This window comes from Nycticebus coucang, chromosome 16, assembly GCF_027406575.1.
Source record: "Nycticebus coucang isolate mNycCou1 chromosome 16, mNycCou1.pri, whole genome shotgun sequence".
Lineage (NCBI taxonomy): Eukaryota > Metazoa > Chordata > Mammalia > Primates > Lorisidae > Nycticebus > Nycticebus coucang.
In genome coordinates, this window is record NC_069795.1 from 61,136,760 (window position 1) to 61,153,176 (window position 16,417).

Here is a 16,417-nt window from a genome sequence, read left to right on the forward strand (position 1 = left end):
ACATACTATTACATCATTGGTATTTTTACTTATCATATGTGATTAGTCTTTGGAACTTATGAAAAACTAATTTTGAATGCTTATACAATATTCAATTGTGTTGACTGACATGTTTATTTAACCATTTGTCATTATCCATTTTGATTACTTCTGATTTTTTTTTTATAAATTATGCTCAATTATCATATTCACTTTTTGTTTGTTTTATACCTTTAGGATAACTGTTTAGATATATATTATTTAATCAAAGGATATACACGTTTGTGGCTTTTGAAATTTCTTGACAAATTTACTTTATTAAATTATACTGGTGTCAACAATGTAAGAATATATATTAGATTCACTACTTTTTTTTGATCAATAGGTATTAAAATTCTTTAAAAACTCATGTGTGTCACACTTTATGGGGGCAAGACATGATTGCAAGAGGGACTTTACCTAACAATTGCAATCAGTGTAACCTGGCTTATTGTACCCTCAATGAATCCCCAACAATAAAAAAAAAAAAATGATGCTAAAAAAATAAAAATAAAAATAAAAACTCACTATATATATATATACCAACAATTTTACTCCTTTATTAACAGTGTTTTTCATGTTTTTTTTTTTTTCAATTTAAGGCTTTTGTTATTGTTTGTTTTCTTTTGAGACATAGTCTTGCTCTGTTGTCTGGGATAGGACATTGCAACCCCCAACTCCTATGCTCAAGCCATCCTTCTGCCTCAGCCTCCTGAGTAGGTGGGACTAGAGGTGTATATCACCACATCTGGCTAATTTTTTCTATTTTTTGCAGATATGTGGTCTTGTTCTTGCTCTAGATGGTCTTGAACTCCTAGGATTATGTACATGGGCCACTATGCCTGGCCCAATGTAAGTTTTTGTCTGTGAATTGCCCCTTGCTTGTCTATTGATTGGTAATATTTTTATTGATACTCGGCACTTTAAAATTAACTTTTATATTTCTAAATTTAGACATTATTTCCCCTTTAGCGAAATGACAAATATTAAACTCTATTATTGTTATTTATTTTATAATTTAATTCTTTACCATTCAATTTTTAAACATATTTCAAATTTACTTTCCAAATTTAAATCAACGGCTTGCTAGTAGCTATTAAGTAATCATTTATATTATGATTAAATTTCTATTATGTAAAATTTGTATGAAGAATAGGCTTTATTTCAAGGCTGTCTATCTAGTTCTAGTGATTTATGTCTACTATTTAGATAAGTACACTTTTTAATTATTGCTGTTGTATAAAATATTTTAATTTGAGAGAAGAGCTATTCATTTCCTCATTAATCTTTTTTCATATCGTTTTGATAATTATGCATGCTTATTCTTATAAATGAAATATATAATAATTTTAAAGCATAATTTCAATATCATCAGTATGGTTTCATACATTAAATATCAAATATGGGAATTAAAAGGATTCCTCAATACAACAGTTTCCAAATACATGCAGGGTTATTTTATGAAAGGAAAGTAAATTCTCACAATTGCTCAAAGGAATCCAACTCACTTCTTGATCTTGGTGAATGATGAATTTCAGATGCACGTGTATACTTTCTAGCACTCCATCTGAATTTTTCCATGTTAACTGCAGTTTGAACAATCATTACTTTCGTGAAATTTTCAGTGCCTTGTATCTAAAAGTTGACAGAATGCAAGTTAATTTCTGAGAAGATATCATATGATTAAAATTTTCTCTGGTAAGCTAGCTAATATTTCAAGCCCTCTGTAACCATCTGGGAAAAAATCGAAAATATCAATAAGTCAACATGAATAAGATAGATATTTTAAAATACTTGGATACATTGGTTTTGTGGAAGTCAATATTCCATATACTTTCATTAATTTTTAAATATTTCGTTATCTCTACCCCAAATGAGATGATTGAATTAATTATCAGTGGTCCTTTAAAAACACCCAGGGAATTTTTCTATATGGAATAAAGTTTAAGAAACAATGGATTTCCAGAAATCATTCCATTTTGTATTGTTTTTGCTATGCTTTGAATCACATTTGTACCCATATCCACAATAAGCAGGACCCTATGTCCATAGGTATAGACAAAGTTGGGCAGGCTTCAATCTGCCTTGAGAAACTCTTGCTTGGTTGAATTCTCAACCAGAACCTACATCAAAGCTCTATTATATGTTCAAAACAGAGGTCAAGAACTCCGCAGTTAAAAATGTTTTACTTCTTTTCATAGGTCATCTTCCCAGTGCTGATAATGTCCACTTAGAAAATTTTCTTGTGACCATTTTTCACCTTGGGTTCCTTCCCAAGCCCACCTCAATTTTTCCTTGTGTCCCATATCTACCTCTTAAGTCTTTCAACATAGCAGTCAACATTTCATTAATGTATTTACATAGCTGTAGATCTATGGAACCTAGAGATGAACACAGCCACATACATCATCTGATCTTTGATAAACCAAACAAAACTATGCACTGGGGAAAGTAATCCCTATTTAATAAATGGTGCTGTGATAATTGGTTAGCCTCTTGTAGAAGACTGAAATTGAACAGTCAATACCTCTCATTGCTGACAAAAATTGACTCTCACTGGATAAAAGATTTAAACTTAAGACAAAAGAATAAAAATCCTAGAAGAAAATGTGAAAAAAACTCTTGACAAATTGACTTGGGGAATGATTTTATGAAGAATACATAATTGCCCCTTGGCAATTGCGCAACACCAAAAATATATCAATGGGACAGGTCAAGTTAAAAAGCTTCTGCACGACTAAGGGTGCAACAACGAAAGCAAATAGGCAGAATGGAAGAAGATATTTGCATGCTATGCATTTGACAAAGGGCCTATCACTAGAATCTCCAGTGAACTCAATTAATCAACAGGACAAGAGCAAACGACCCCATTTATAAGTGAGCAAGAGACTTCAAGAGAAATTTCTGTAGCCCTTCTGTATCAACAGGAAAAAATCTCATCATCCCTAATCATCAAAATGCAAATCAGAGTCACTCTTAGATTATCGCCTGACTCCAGTGAGAATAGCCCATATCACAAAATCTTGAAACTGGGGATGGTGGCATGGATATGGAGAGAAGGAAACATTTTTGCACTGCTGGTGGGATTGCAAACTAATACAACTTGTATGGAAAGAAGTGTGGAGAATTCTCAAAGAACTAAAAGTTGACGTTTCATTTGACCCTGTAATTTCATTACTTGGTATATACCCAGAAGAAAAAATACCATTTTACCACAAGGACATTTGCGCTAGAATGTTCATCACAGCTCAATTCACAATTGCCAAGATATGGAAGCCATTCAAGTGTTCAGCAACCCATGAATGGATCAACAGACTCTGGTATATGTACACCACGGAGTACTATTCAACCATAAGAAAAGATAGAAACTTTACATCTTTTGTATTTACCTGGATGGAGTTGAAACACATTCTTCTTAATAAAGTACCAGAAGAATGGAGAAACAAGTATCCAATGTACTCAATTCTATTACGAAACTAATATATAAACACCTACATGCCCACAAGAAATAAAACCACAAGTATATATAGTCTAGCAGGGGGAGGGAAGAAGAGAGGGGGGGAAAGGAGAGAATGGAGGGTTATTATCAGATTCTCACCTAATGTGCACAACATTGAGGGTTTTCAGCATGCCCCCTGGGTGAAGAGCTCAACTACAACTTGAACTTTACCTCAGAAATGACAATAATTTAACCTAAACATTTGTATACTCATATTAATATGAAAATTTAAAAACTGTAAAAAAATTGTTGATCAAAAGCCAAATAAATTAATAGAATTTATATATGTATATATGTGTGTGTGTGCATATATATCCATTTCTTTCCACTTGGTTGAGAGATCTCTTGAGGGTAACTTGTAAATCTCATTTGTCTTTATCACTTCAGCATCTAGCATTGTTTCCATCATATATTAATTGCTTAAAATATATAAAAACATTTAAACCTAATTTAATCGACTCTTGGTCTCTTTCCAATTTATTTTCCATAGCTATATTTGACATGTCTCTTGATGCTTTTTTTTTTTTTGAGACACAGTCTCACCATGTTGCTCTCAGTAGAGAGAGTGCCATGGCATCACAGCTAAGAACAACCTCAAACTCTTGGGCTCAAACGATTCTCTTGCCTCAGCCTCCCAAGTAGCTGGGATTACAGGTGTCCACCACAATGCCCAGCTGTTTTTCCATTGCAGTTGTTTAGTTGGCCCAGGCTGGGTTCAAACTCACCAGCTCCGGTGTATGTGGCTGGCACTGTAACTACTGTGCTACTGGCACCGAGCCTGATTTTTTTTTTCTATGTGTCTCTCTTATTCTCGCCCAAAACTCATGCAAATGCACACCCATAACACTCACACACACATACATATATACAGTCTTTCTTCTTATTTACATAGTGCTGGTTCTCCTTTTGATTTGTAGGGGAATTTAATTAACAGTATGGAAATATCTCCACTTTTACATTAACTTTTAAAGCAACTGTGGAAACACTATGTTACTCAATTCGTCATGGGTCTGGCAGGACCTTTCTAGAGTACAGCCCTTCTGCAATGTGTAAAATAAATTAATAGGTTCTCTTTTACTATGTATAACTGGCAAAAAAAAAAATGTATAAATTGGCCTGCTTCAAAGTCATTGTATGGGAATAGATTGTGCTTAGGGTACTGAGGGCCAAAGCAATCAGTGAGGTTGGTGAAATGTGTATGGTGTGGAAATGGATGAGTTTTTACAAAAGTGATCAAGAAAGGGGGAGGATTGACCTGTAATCCCTCTACTGGGCATATACCCAGAAGACCAAAAATCACATCATAACAAAGATATTTGTACCAGAATGTTTATTGCAGCCCAATTCATAATTGCTAAGTCATGGAAGAAGCCCAAGTGCCCATTGATCCACGAATGGATTAATAAATTGTGGTATATGTACACCATGAAATATTATGCAGCCTTAAAGAAAGATGGAGACTTTACCTCTTTCATGTTTACATGGATGGAGCTGGAACATATTCTTCTTAGTAAAGTATCTCAAGAATGGAAGAAAAAGTACCCAATGTACTCAGCCCTACTATGAAACTAATTTAGGGTTTTCACATGAAAGCTATAACCCAGTTACAACCTAAGAATAGGGGGAAGGGGGAAAGGGAGAGGAGGGAGGGGGGAGGTGGGTAGAGGGAAGGGGATTGGTGGGATTACACCAGCGGTGCATCTTACAAGGGTATATGTGAAACTTGGTAAACGGTCTGTGAAGCTAGTGAATGATGCCCCATGAATTATCAATGTACACAGCTATGATTTAATAAAAAAAAAAGAAAGGAGGAGGATTGAAAGGTGGAAAGCTTAAGATGATAGTGATAATTTCTTTTGTTGTTAACACACTGTTGGATATATAGCATATTGACCTGAAGACAGGAATCAATATTTCTTTACCTGATGGCACGTTATAGGAATTAAGAAGGGTGCCTTATAAATTTTTCGTAATTGACAATCTTCTACAGCTCCATGTATAAGGATAACATAGGTTACAGTTTCATCATAGATACTAGTTTTGGTGCCCTTTGGTATATCTCTTACAAAAACATTAGAGAGCTTCAGTTGCATCTTGTAGTTCCAGTCCTATAACAAAATACCATTGCATAGTCTATTATTTCTTTATAAAGTTGAATTTAAAGTCATAAATAGTCATTTTCTAATTTTTTTTTTTTGTAGAGACAGAGTCTCACTGTACCGCCCTTGGTAGAGTGCCGTGGCGTCACACGGCTCACAGCAACTTCCAACTCCTGGGCTTAAGCGATTCTCTTGCCTCAGCCTCCGGAGTAGCTGGGACTACAGGCGCCCACCACAACGCCCAGCTATTTTTTTTTTTTTTGTTGCAGTTTGGCCGGGGCTGGGTTTGAACCCGCCACCCTCGGCATATGGGGCCGGCGCCCTACTCACTGAGCCACAGGCGCCGCCCAATAGTCATTTTCTAATAATATTTTTATGCAGTTCTATTCAGAGAGAAAGAAAAGTTTATACAGAGAGCTATTACCTCGTAAGACAAGTGTTGCCTGATTTTTCTGGCAGTAATACAAAGTCCAAGTTTTAGCCACATTTTATGTTCAATGATAGGACAGAAACGCTCAAAAGCTTCATATAAGTGATCTTTAGGAATAAAACATGTCTGGGAAAAGAAGAATATAAATTTGATATTTTATTCTGTGCATAAAGTATAGGGTTGTCTTGTTTACATATAACATTAAAGCTAAGAATTTAATCATGTAAGATTCATGTTATGGCCTGGAAACAATAAAATGTCTATCACTAAATATTTTTATGATCTTGTCATATACTAAATTTTAAAAGGACATATAATCCAATGAGAGGTTCTTCATTATTTCTTTTAAAAAATTATATATACTTATGAGGTGTAGTGTAATATTTTAATGTGGATATACACATTGTGGAAAGATTCAATCAAACTCATTAACATGTTCATTACCCAAATACTTATATCTTTTTAAATTGACTAATAATTATTACGTATGTTTATAGGGTACAATGTGAAGATTTGATATATGTATACTTTGTAGAAAGAGTCAGTTAAGCTAATTAACGTATCCATCACCTCACCAACCTATCAATTTTGTTGTGATAAGAACATTAAAATCTATTCTTTTAGCAATTTTGAAATACACATATATCAAAATATATTATTAACAACTGTGGTTACTATGCAGTGCAACGAATCACTAAAACTTATTTATTCAATCTAACTGAAATGTTGTACCCTTTGATCAACATTTCTCCTTTCTCCATCTCTCTCACTCTCTTGCCCTCACCTCCAGTCTCTGGTAACTATCTTTCTATTCTCTATGAGAATGACATTTTTAGATTTCCATATGCAAGTGAGATCTTCCTCTATTTTCTTTCTATGGCTTATTTCACTGGGCTTAATGTCCTTCAAGTTCATTCTTGCTGTGGCATTGCATTGCAAATGACAGGATTTCCTTCTGTTTTTAACATTGAATAGTATTCTATTGTGTACATACACCACATTTTCGTTATCCATTCATCCATTTAATGAACTCTTAATGTAGATTTCATATCTTGGCTTGTAAATAATGCTGCAAAGAACATGGGAGTGCAGATACCTTTTCAACATACTGATTTCATTTCCTTTGGAAAGATGCCCAGAACTGGGATTGTTGGATAAAACCATAGTTCTAGTTCAAATATTTTGAGAAACCTCCATACCATTTTTCATAATGGCAGTACAAATTTACTTTTCTGCCAATAGTCTTATCTTTTCTCCTCATCCTTGCTGATGCTTGTTATCTTGTGTCTTTTTGATAAAAAAACATTCTTATAGGTCCGGAAGCAGTAGCTCATGCCCATAATCATAGAACTCTGGGAGTCTGAGGTGAGTGGATTGCCTGATCTCATGAGTTCGAGACCAGCCTGAACAAGAGCAAGATTTTGTCTCTAAAATTAACCAGGAATTGCAGCGAGTGCCTGTAGTTCCATCTACTCGGGAGGCTGAGGCAAAAGAATCACTTCAGCCCAAGAGTTTGAAGTTGCTGTGAGCTATGATGCCAGAGCAGTCTACCAAGGGCAACAAAGTGAGACTCCGTCTCAAAACAAACATTCTAACGAGTGTAAACTGACACCTCATTGTAGTTTTAATTTTACATTTTTCTAATGATTAGTGAAGTCAAACTTTTTTTTATATACCTGTTGGCCATTTGTTTTTCTTCTTTTGAGAAATGTCTATTCAGGTGTTTTGTCATTTTTAAACTGTATTATTTCTTTGCTTGCTATTGAGTAGTTTGAATTTCTTAAATATTTTAGAAATTTGGAAATTAAACCCTTCTCAGATGATGATTGCAGATATATTATTATTATGTTACAGATTCTGAAAAAATAGACAACAAACTACTAAAAAATATTTTACCTTGGCTCCCAGCGTGCCCTGTGGCAGACACCTGGGCTCTATATGCCTTGGACTGGAGGTGCCTCCTGCCAGCCTGCTGTCTTCCTGAGGGTGACCATGCTTACCAGGAGAATGGTACAACTCCTGGATGTTGTACTCAGCTTCCTTTTTTTTTTTTTTTTTTATTGTTGGGGATTCATTGAGGGTACAATAAGCCAGGTTACACTGATTGCAATTGTTAGGTAAAGTCCCTCTTGCAATCATGTCTTGCCCCCATAAAGTGTGACACATACCAAGGCCCCACCACCCTCCCTCCGTCCCTCTTTCTGCTTCCCCCTCCCATAACCATAATTGTCATTAATTGTCCTCATATCAAAATTGAGTACATAGGACTCATGCTTCTCCATTCTTGTGATGCTTTACTAAGAATAATGTCTTCCACTTCCATCCAGGTTAATACGAAGGATGTAAAGTCTCCATTTTTTTAATGGCTGAATAGTATTCCATGTTACGCATATACCACAGCTTGTTAATCCATTCCTGGGTTGATGTGCATTTAGGCTGTTTCCACATTTTGGCGATTGTAAATTGAGCTGCAATAAACAGTCTAGTACAAGTGTCCTTATGATAAAAGGATTTTTTCCTTCTGGGTAGATGCCCAGTAATGGGATTGCAGGATCAAATGGGAGGTCTAGCTTGAGTGCTTTGAAGTTTCTCCATACTTCCTTCCAGAAAGGTTGTACTAGTTTGCAGTCCCACCAGCAGTGTAAAAGTGTTCCCTTCTCTCCACATCCACGCCAGCATCTGCAGTTTTGAGATTTTGTGATGTGGGCCATTCTCACTGGGGTTAGATGATATCTCAGGGTTGTTTTGATTTGCATTTCTCTAATATATAGAGATGATGAACATTTTTTCATGTGTTTGTTAGCCATTCGTCTGTCATCTTTAGAGAAAGTTCTATTCATGTCTCTTGCCCATTGATATATGGGATTGTTGGCTTTTTTCATGTGGATTAATTGGAGTTCTCTATAGATCCTAGTTATCAAGCTTTTGTCTGATTGAAAATATGCAAATATCCTTTCCCATTGTGTAGGTTGTCTCTTTGCTTTGGTTATTGTCTCCTTAGCTGTACAGAAGCTTTTCAGTTTAATGAAGTCCCATTTGTTTATTTTTGTTGTTGTTGCAATTGCCATGGCAGTCTTCTTCATGAAGTCTTTCCCCAGGCCAATATCTTCCAGTGTTTTTCCAATGCTTTCTTGGAGGATTTTTATTGTTTCATGCCTTAAATTTAAGTCCTTTATCCATACTGAATCAATTTTTGTGAGTGGGGAAAGGTGTGGGTCCAGTTTCAGTCTTTTACATGTAGACATCCAGTTCTCCCAACACCATTTATTGAATAGGGAGTCTTTCACCCAAGGTATGTTCTTGTTTGGTTTATCAAACACTAGGTGGTTGTAAGATGTTAGTTTGATTTCTTGGTTTTCAATTCGATTCCAAGTGTCTATGTCTCTGGGTTTGTGCCAGTACCATGCTGTCTTGAGCACTATGGCTTTGTAGTACAGACTAAAATCTGGTATGCTGATGCCCCCAGCTTTATTTTTATTAATAAGAACTGCCTTAGCTATACGGGTTTTTTTCCAGTTCCATACAAAATGAAGAATCATTTTTTCCAAATCTTGAAAGTACGATGTTGGTATTTTGATAGGAATGGCATTGAATAGGTAGATTGCTTTGGGAAGTGTAGACATTTTAACAATGTTGATTCTTCCCATCCATGAGCATGGTATGTTCTTCCATTTGTTAATATCCTCTGCTATTTCCTTTCTGAGGATTTCATAGTTTTCTTTATAGAGGTCCTTCACCTCCTTCATTAGGTATATTCCTAGGTATTTCATTTTCTTTGAAACTATGGTGAAGGGAGTTGTGTCCTTAATTAGCTTCTCATCTTGACTGTCATTGGTGTATACAAAGGCTACTGACTTGTGGACATTGATTTTTCTGTCCTGAAACATTACTGTACTTTTTGATGACTTCTAGGAGTCTTGTGGTTGAGTCTTTAGGGTTCTGTAAGTATAAGATTATGTCGTCAGCAAAGAGGGAGAGTTTGACCTCCTCTGCTCCCATTTGGATTCCCTTTATTTCCTTGTCTTGCCTATTGTATTGGCTAGAACATCCAGCACTACGTTGAATAGTAAAGGTGACAGAGGACAACCTTGTCTGGTTCCAGTTCTAAGAGGAAAAGCTTTGAGTTTTACTCCATTCAGTAAAATATTGGCTGTGGGTTTGTCATAGACAGCTTCAATCAGTTTTAGAAATGTACCACCTATGCCTATACTCTTCAGTGTTCTAATTAGAAAAGGATGCTGGATTTTATCAAATGCTTTTTCTGCATCTATTGAGAGGATCATGTGATCTTTATTTTTGCCTCTGTTAATATGGTGAATAACGTTTATGGACTTGCGTATGTTAAACCAGCCTTGCATCCCTGGGATGAAGCCTACTTGATCATGATGAATGACTTTTTTGATGATAAGCTGTAATCCATTGGCTAGGATTTTGTTGAGAATTTTTGCGTCTATGTTCATGAGTGAGATTGGTCTGAAATTCTCCTTTTTGTTTGGGTCTTTTCCTGGTTTTGGTATCAGGGTGATGTTTGCTTCATAGAATGTGTTGGGGAAGATTCCTTCTTCCTCAATTTTTTGGAAGAATTTCTGCAGTACAGGAATAAGCTCTTCCTTGAAGGTTTGATAGAATTCTGGAGTGAAGCCATCTGGACCAGGGCATTTTTTGGTTGGAAGATTCTTTATTGTTTCTTTGATCTCAGTGCTTGAAATTGGTCTGTTCAGGAGCTCTATTTCTTCCTGGCTGAGTCTAGGGAGAGGGTGTGATTCCAAATATTGATCCATTTCCTTCACATTGTCAAATTTCTGGGCATATAGTTTCTGGTCGTATTCAGAGATGATCTCTTGTATCTCTGTGGATCAGTTGTTATTTCCCCTTTATCATTTCTGATTGAGGTTACTAGAGATTTTACTTTTCTATTCCTCATTAGTCTGGCCAATGGTTTATCAATTTTATTTATTTTTTCAAAAAACCAACTCCTTGTTTCATTAATTTTCTGAATGATTCTTTTGTTTTCAATTTCATTAATCTCTGACTTGATTTTGGAGATTTCTTTTCTTCTACTGAGTTTAGGCTTAGATTGTTCTTCTTTTTCCAATTCCATAAGATCTCTTGTGAGATTGTTGATGTGCTCTCTTTCTGTTTTTCGAATGTAGGCATCTAAAGCGATGAATTTTCCTCTCAAAACTGCTTTTGCAGTATCCCACAGGTTTTGGTAGCTTGTGTCTTCATTGTTGTTATGCTCAAGGAAGTTAATGATTTCCTGTTTTATTTCTTCCTGCACCCATCTGTTATTCAACAGAAGATTGTGCAATTTCCATGCCTTTGGGTGGGGTCGAGCATTTTTGTTAGAGTGAGTTCCACTTTTAGTGCATTATGGTCTGAGAAGATACAAGGTAAAATTTCAATTCTTTTGATTCTGTTGATATTTGTTTTGTGTCCCAGGATATGATCAATTTTGGAGAATGTTCCATGGGGTGATGAGTAGAATGTATATTCTTTATCTTTGGGATGGAGTGTTCTATATGCGTCTATCAAGCACAGTTGTTCTAGGGTCTCATTTAAATCTCTTATATCTTTGTTTAATTTCTGTTTAGAGGATCTGTCCAGCTCTGTAAGAGGAGTGTTAAACTCCCCTGTTATTATGGTATTATCAGATATCATATTACTCAGACTGAGTAAGGTCTGTTTGAAGAATCTGGGAGCATTTAAATTGGGTGCATAAATATTTGGAATTGAAATGTCTTCTTGTTGTAGTTTTCCCTTGACCAATATAAAGTGACCATCTTTGTCTTTTTTGACTTTAGTTGCTTTAAATCCACATGTATCTGAAAATAAGATTGCAACTCCTCTTTTCTTCTGAATTCCATTTGCCTGAAAAATTGTCTTCCAACCCTTGACTCGGAGCTTTAATTTGTCTTTTGAAGCCAGGTGTGTTTCTTGCAGACAGCAAATGGATGGCTTGTGTTTTTTAATCCAGTCAGCCAATCTATGTCTCTTCAGTGGGGAATTTAAGCCATTAACATTTATTGAGATAATTGATAAGTGTGGTAGTATTCTATTCGTCTTATTTTATGAGAGTCCATGGCTTAGTTTTATCTTTTGCATCAGTGTGGAGGATAGGTTCCGTCCTTTAATTTCTGAGTTCTTACTTTGCTGCTGATCCATTGTGGGGGTCAATGTGCAGAACAGGTTGAAGTATTTCCTGTAGAGCTGGTCTTGTTGTGGCGAATTTCCTCAATGTTTGTATTTCCGTAAATGATTTGATTTCTCCGTCAATTTTGAAGCTTAGCTTAGCAGAGTACAGAATTCTGGGCTGAAAATTGTTCTGTTTAAGTAGATTAAAGGTAGATGACCATTGTCTTCTTACTTGGAAAGTTTCATTAGAGAAGTCTTCGGTCACTCTGATGGATTTGCCCCTGTAGGTCAACTGGCACTTACTCCTGGCAGCTTGCAGAATCTTTTCTTTTGTCTTGACTTTGGGCAGGTTCATCATAATGTGTCTTGGAGAAGCTCGGTTAGAGTTGAGGTGACCTGGGGTCCGATAGCCCTCTGAAAGCAGGTTGTGAGAATCTTTGGTGATATTTGGGAAATTTTCTTTTCGAATATTCTCTAGTATGGCTTCCATTCCTCTGGGGCATTCTTCTTCCCCTTCTGGAATTCCTATAACTCGTATATTGAAACGCTTCATAAAGTCCCATAATTCTGACAGTGAAGGTTCTGCTTTCTCTCTCTTCTTTTCCTTTTCTTTTACTATCTGAGTTATCTCAAGAACTTTGTCTTCTACCTCTGAAATTCTTTCTTCTGCATGGTCTAACCTGTTGCTGATACTTTCCATTGCATCTTTAAGTTTCCTAATTGACTGTTTCAGTTCCTTCAGCTCTGCTATATCCTTTTTATATTCTTCATATCGTTCATCTCTGATTTGATTCTGTTTTTGGATTTCCTTTTGGTTATTTTCCACATTATTAGCAGTTTCCTTCATTGTTTCCATCGTTTCTTTCATTGTTTTCAACATGTGTATTCTAAATTCCCTTTCTGTCATTCCTAACATTTCTTTATAGGTGGAATCCTCTTCAGTATATACCTCATGGTCCCTTGGCGGGGTTGTTCTGGACTGGTTCTTCACGTTGCCTGGAGTTTTCTGCTGGTTCTTCCTCATGAGTGGTTTCTTTTATCTGTTTCCTTGCCCTAATTTTCCTTTCACTTCCTCTTGCTCTTTAAATTCTCGTGCCTGTGGACTAAGAGTTACAGGACCAGAAGGGTGAGAAGGTTGAAGAGCAAAAAAGGGATGAAAGAAAGGAGGACCGAGTGATAAGAAAAAAAAAGAAAAATAGAGAAAGGAGATGGGGTGGGTTAAAGGAATATTGACAAAAAGAAGAGAGGCACAGAAAGAGGGAGACAGAGCAATATAGTTGTACAGTAGGGTACTTTGTCACAACCTTAAAAAATCCCCACCTTCTAGGGGTGCCCAGTTGGGTGGTTCCCTTGAGGTCAGCAGCTCTTTGCTAACCTGATCAGACACAGTACCCCACCTCCACCAAGTAGAAAGGAAAGACAAAAATGCTATAAATCAAACCAAAGCAAGTAAACAGAAAACTCTATGGGATAAAATTGGGTGAAAAACCAAATAATAGGAGTAGAAACACTAGCAAAAATGAAGTTCTAGTAATTGAAAAAGGCAGCAATGGGAAATTATAATTAAACTAGAAAAATTGAGAAAGAAAAAGGATCTGTATGGAAAAGGTTGAAATTAAAAACAAGACAACATCATAAACATCAAAACAAACAAACAAACAAAAAAAAAAACTACCAAACCAAACCAAAAAACAAAAACAAAAAAAAGCAACCAAAAACCAAGCAATATATATATGTTATTGAATATTGTCTGGGCAACACGTGGTTCTGGGGTATGAGATGTTAATCACAGTTCTGATACGACTGGAGGCTGCTGATTTCTCAAACCTCAGCAGGTAGACATGCTAAATCTCTCTTCAGCTCACTTAAAAGGCACTTTGAATTTGTAAACTTGCTGAGCAGAAGCTTTCCCAGGAACGTGCTTGTCGCTGGAATCACTGCTGAAGTGGCTATCCACTTACACTGTGTGCCAAAACCTGTCTCACTCTGCCTCTGAGGGTTAGGGCTGCAAGGTGACTCAGACCCCGCCCTTAGGCTACTTGGTCGCTGGGTTGCCAGCTCCCACCCAATTCTAGCTCTGCGACCCTGAGGGCGGAGCTTGCCGGGGCAGATCACTCACAATGGCTCCTTGTGACTCACAGCCAAATACTATAAGCTCCGTCTGGCTCAGCGGCTCAGACTGGGGCCCTAGACAAAGGGCAAAGTTCTCCACACTCCCACTCAGGCTCTCCTCAAGGCAGTTCAATTGAGTGTGAAGTCCAAAGACACCAAAACAGTTCACAGGTAAGGCCTTTCTGGTTTGCAGTCTCGCTGCAACTGAACTTATAGTTGCGGGCGGGTTTAGAAGGATTGAACACACATGACCACTTGCCATTTTTCCACTGTTTTAGTCCTCCTCTTGGGGTCCAGAAGTCTCTCGCTGACTCCCTGTATACTCACAGGGGCGATGATTGGCAGATCCCACCAGCCAGAGATGCCTGGAGTCCTATCTCCCCAGACTCATGGTGCCCAGATGCAAGGAAGCTGTTCCTCAGCCGCCATCTTGCTCTGCCTCCTGTCCTCAGCTTCCTTAATGCTTTGCTACAGAATGTTATACTTTTGGAAACGTGACTGGAGCCAGCCTGGACCTCCATAAGAGGTGCACCACAACACAAGATCAGAGCTCATTGGACCTCCATAAGACCTGCGCTGTGACACATGATTGGCGCTTGCCAGGACCTCCGTAAGAGCTGTGGCATGACCCATGACTGACATGTGCACCCGCCCTGACCTCTGGAAGAGCTGTGCCGCAACCCATGACATTATCGGCACCTGCCTGGACCCCAGTAAGAGCTGCCCCTCGCGACCCATGCCTGTCTGAACTTCCATACCAGCAGTGTCATGGCCCATGACCCACACCTGCTGGGCCTCTGCACACCCTGACCAGAGACTCCAGGAGCCCCGCAACCCTGTGTCCTTCCTCCTGTACCCTCCCTTGCCTCCACACTGGTCCGATCATCTGGCAAGGGAGTCTGGTAGCTGCATGTGCTCCAGAGCCATCCCTGCCTCTTCCCAGAGCCCTTCTCCTGGCCAGAGACTGTTGGAGCCTTGGGCCCTCTGTGCAAAAGTCACTGGGCTCCAGGCCCTCTCAGAACTGGGTGCACAGCCCACTGCCCTGTTGCTGGATTGAAGTGTGTCACACTCCAGAGCTGCTCCCACAACTAGAACTCCCTGCCTGGAGCAGCCCCAGAGGAGCTACACAGGGTCACTCCCTACAAAGATCCAGCAACAATAGAGTGATCCTGCTGGGGTCTAATCTTGGAGAGACTCCTCTCCGACTCTCAGGATGGCCAGATGCAAAATCGAAAAACAATCATGAGGTGAAATAAATGGAAATACCCTGGCAATATGAATAATCAGAGTAGATCAACTCCCCCAACGAACAAGGGGGAAGACACAGCACAAGATCCCATGCACAAACAAATAGCTGAGATGTCAGAAATCGAATTCAGAATCTGGATAGCAAATAAGATTGAATTAGAATTCCAAGCAGTAACCCAAAAGATGTCCCAAGAATTCAATGAATTCAAAGACCAAATGACCAAAGATTTTAACACAGTGAGACAAGAAGTTGCAGCCCTCAAAGATCTGAGAAATACAGTAGACTCCCTCAGTAAGAGAATGGAACAAACAGAAGAAAGGATTTCTGACATCGAAGACAAAGCTTTGAAACGCTCCCAAACTCTCAAAGAGGAAGAGAAATGGAGGTTAAAAACAGATCACTCTCTCATAGAGCTCTGGGACAATTTGAAGAAAACCAGTATTCATCTTATAGGGATCCCCGAAAGCAATGAAGTGCCTTCACAAGGCACAGAGTCTCTTCTCCATGATATTATGAAAGAGAACTTTCCAGATATGCCATGAGATTCTGAAATTCAGATAGCAGACAGTTTCAGAACTCCAGCATGACTCAACCCAAATAAGACATCCCCAAGACACATCATAATCAATTTCACTAAAGTTTAATATGAAGGAGAAAATTCTGAAAGCAGCCAGATGAAAGAAAACCATTACCTAAAAGGGGAAGAATATTAGAATAACTGCAAATCTCTCTGCTGAAACCTTCCAAGCTAGAAGAGGATGGTCATAGACTTTTAATCTCCTAAAACAAAATAACTTTCAACCCAGCATCCTGTACTCAGCTAAATTGAGTTTCATTTATGACAAAGAAATTAAATACATCAATGACATTCACAT

General features: G+C 37.8%; 1 protein-coding gene across 1 annotated transcript in view; it reads right to left on the minus strand.

Annotated features, from left to right (window-relative positions):
* Window positions 1–1,497: 1,497 nt before the first annotated feature.
* SLC9C1 (solute carrier family 9 member C1) overlaps window positions 1,498–16,417 on the minus strand; it is a 114,618-nt gene continuing 99,698 nt past the window's right edge. Inside the window, exons 23-25 of the mRNA XM_053564629.1 lie at window positions 6,041–6,172; window positions 5,440–5,625; window positions 1,498–1,653 (exon numbers count right to left, since the gene is read on the minus strand). Coding sequence (XP_053420604.1) covers window positions 1,498–1,653; window positions 5,440–5,625; window positions 6,041–6,172 — 474 coding nt within the window. The remainder of the gene's footprint in view (window positions 1,654–5,439; window positions 5,626–6,040; window positions 6,173–16,417) is intronic.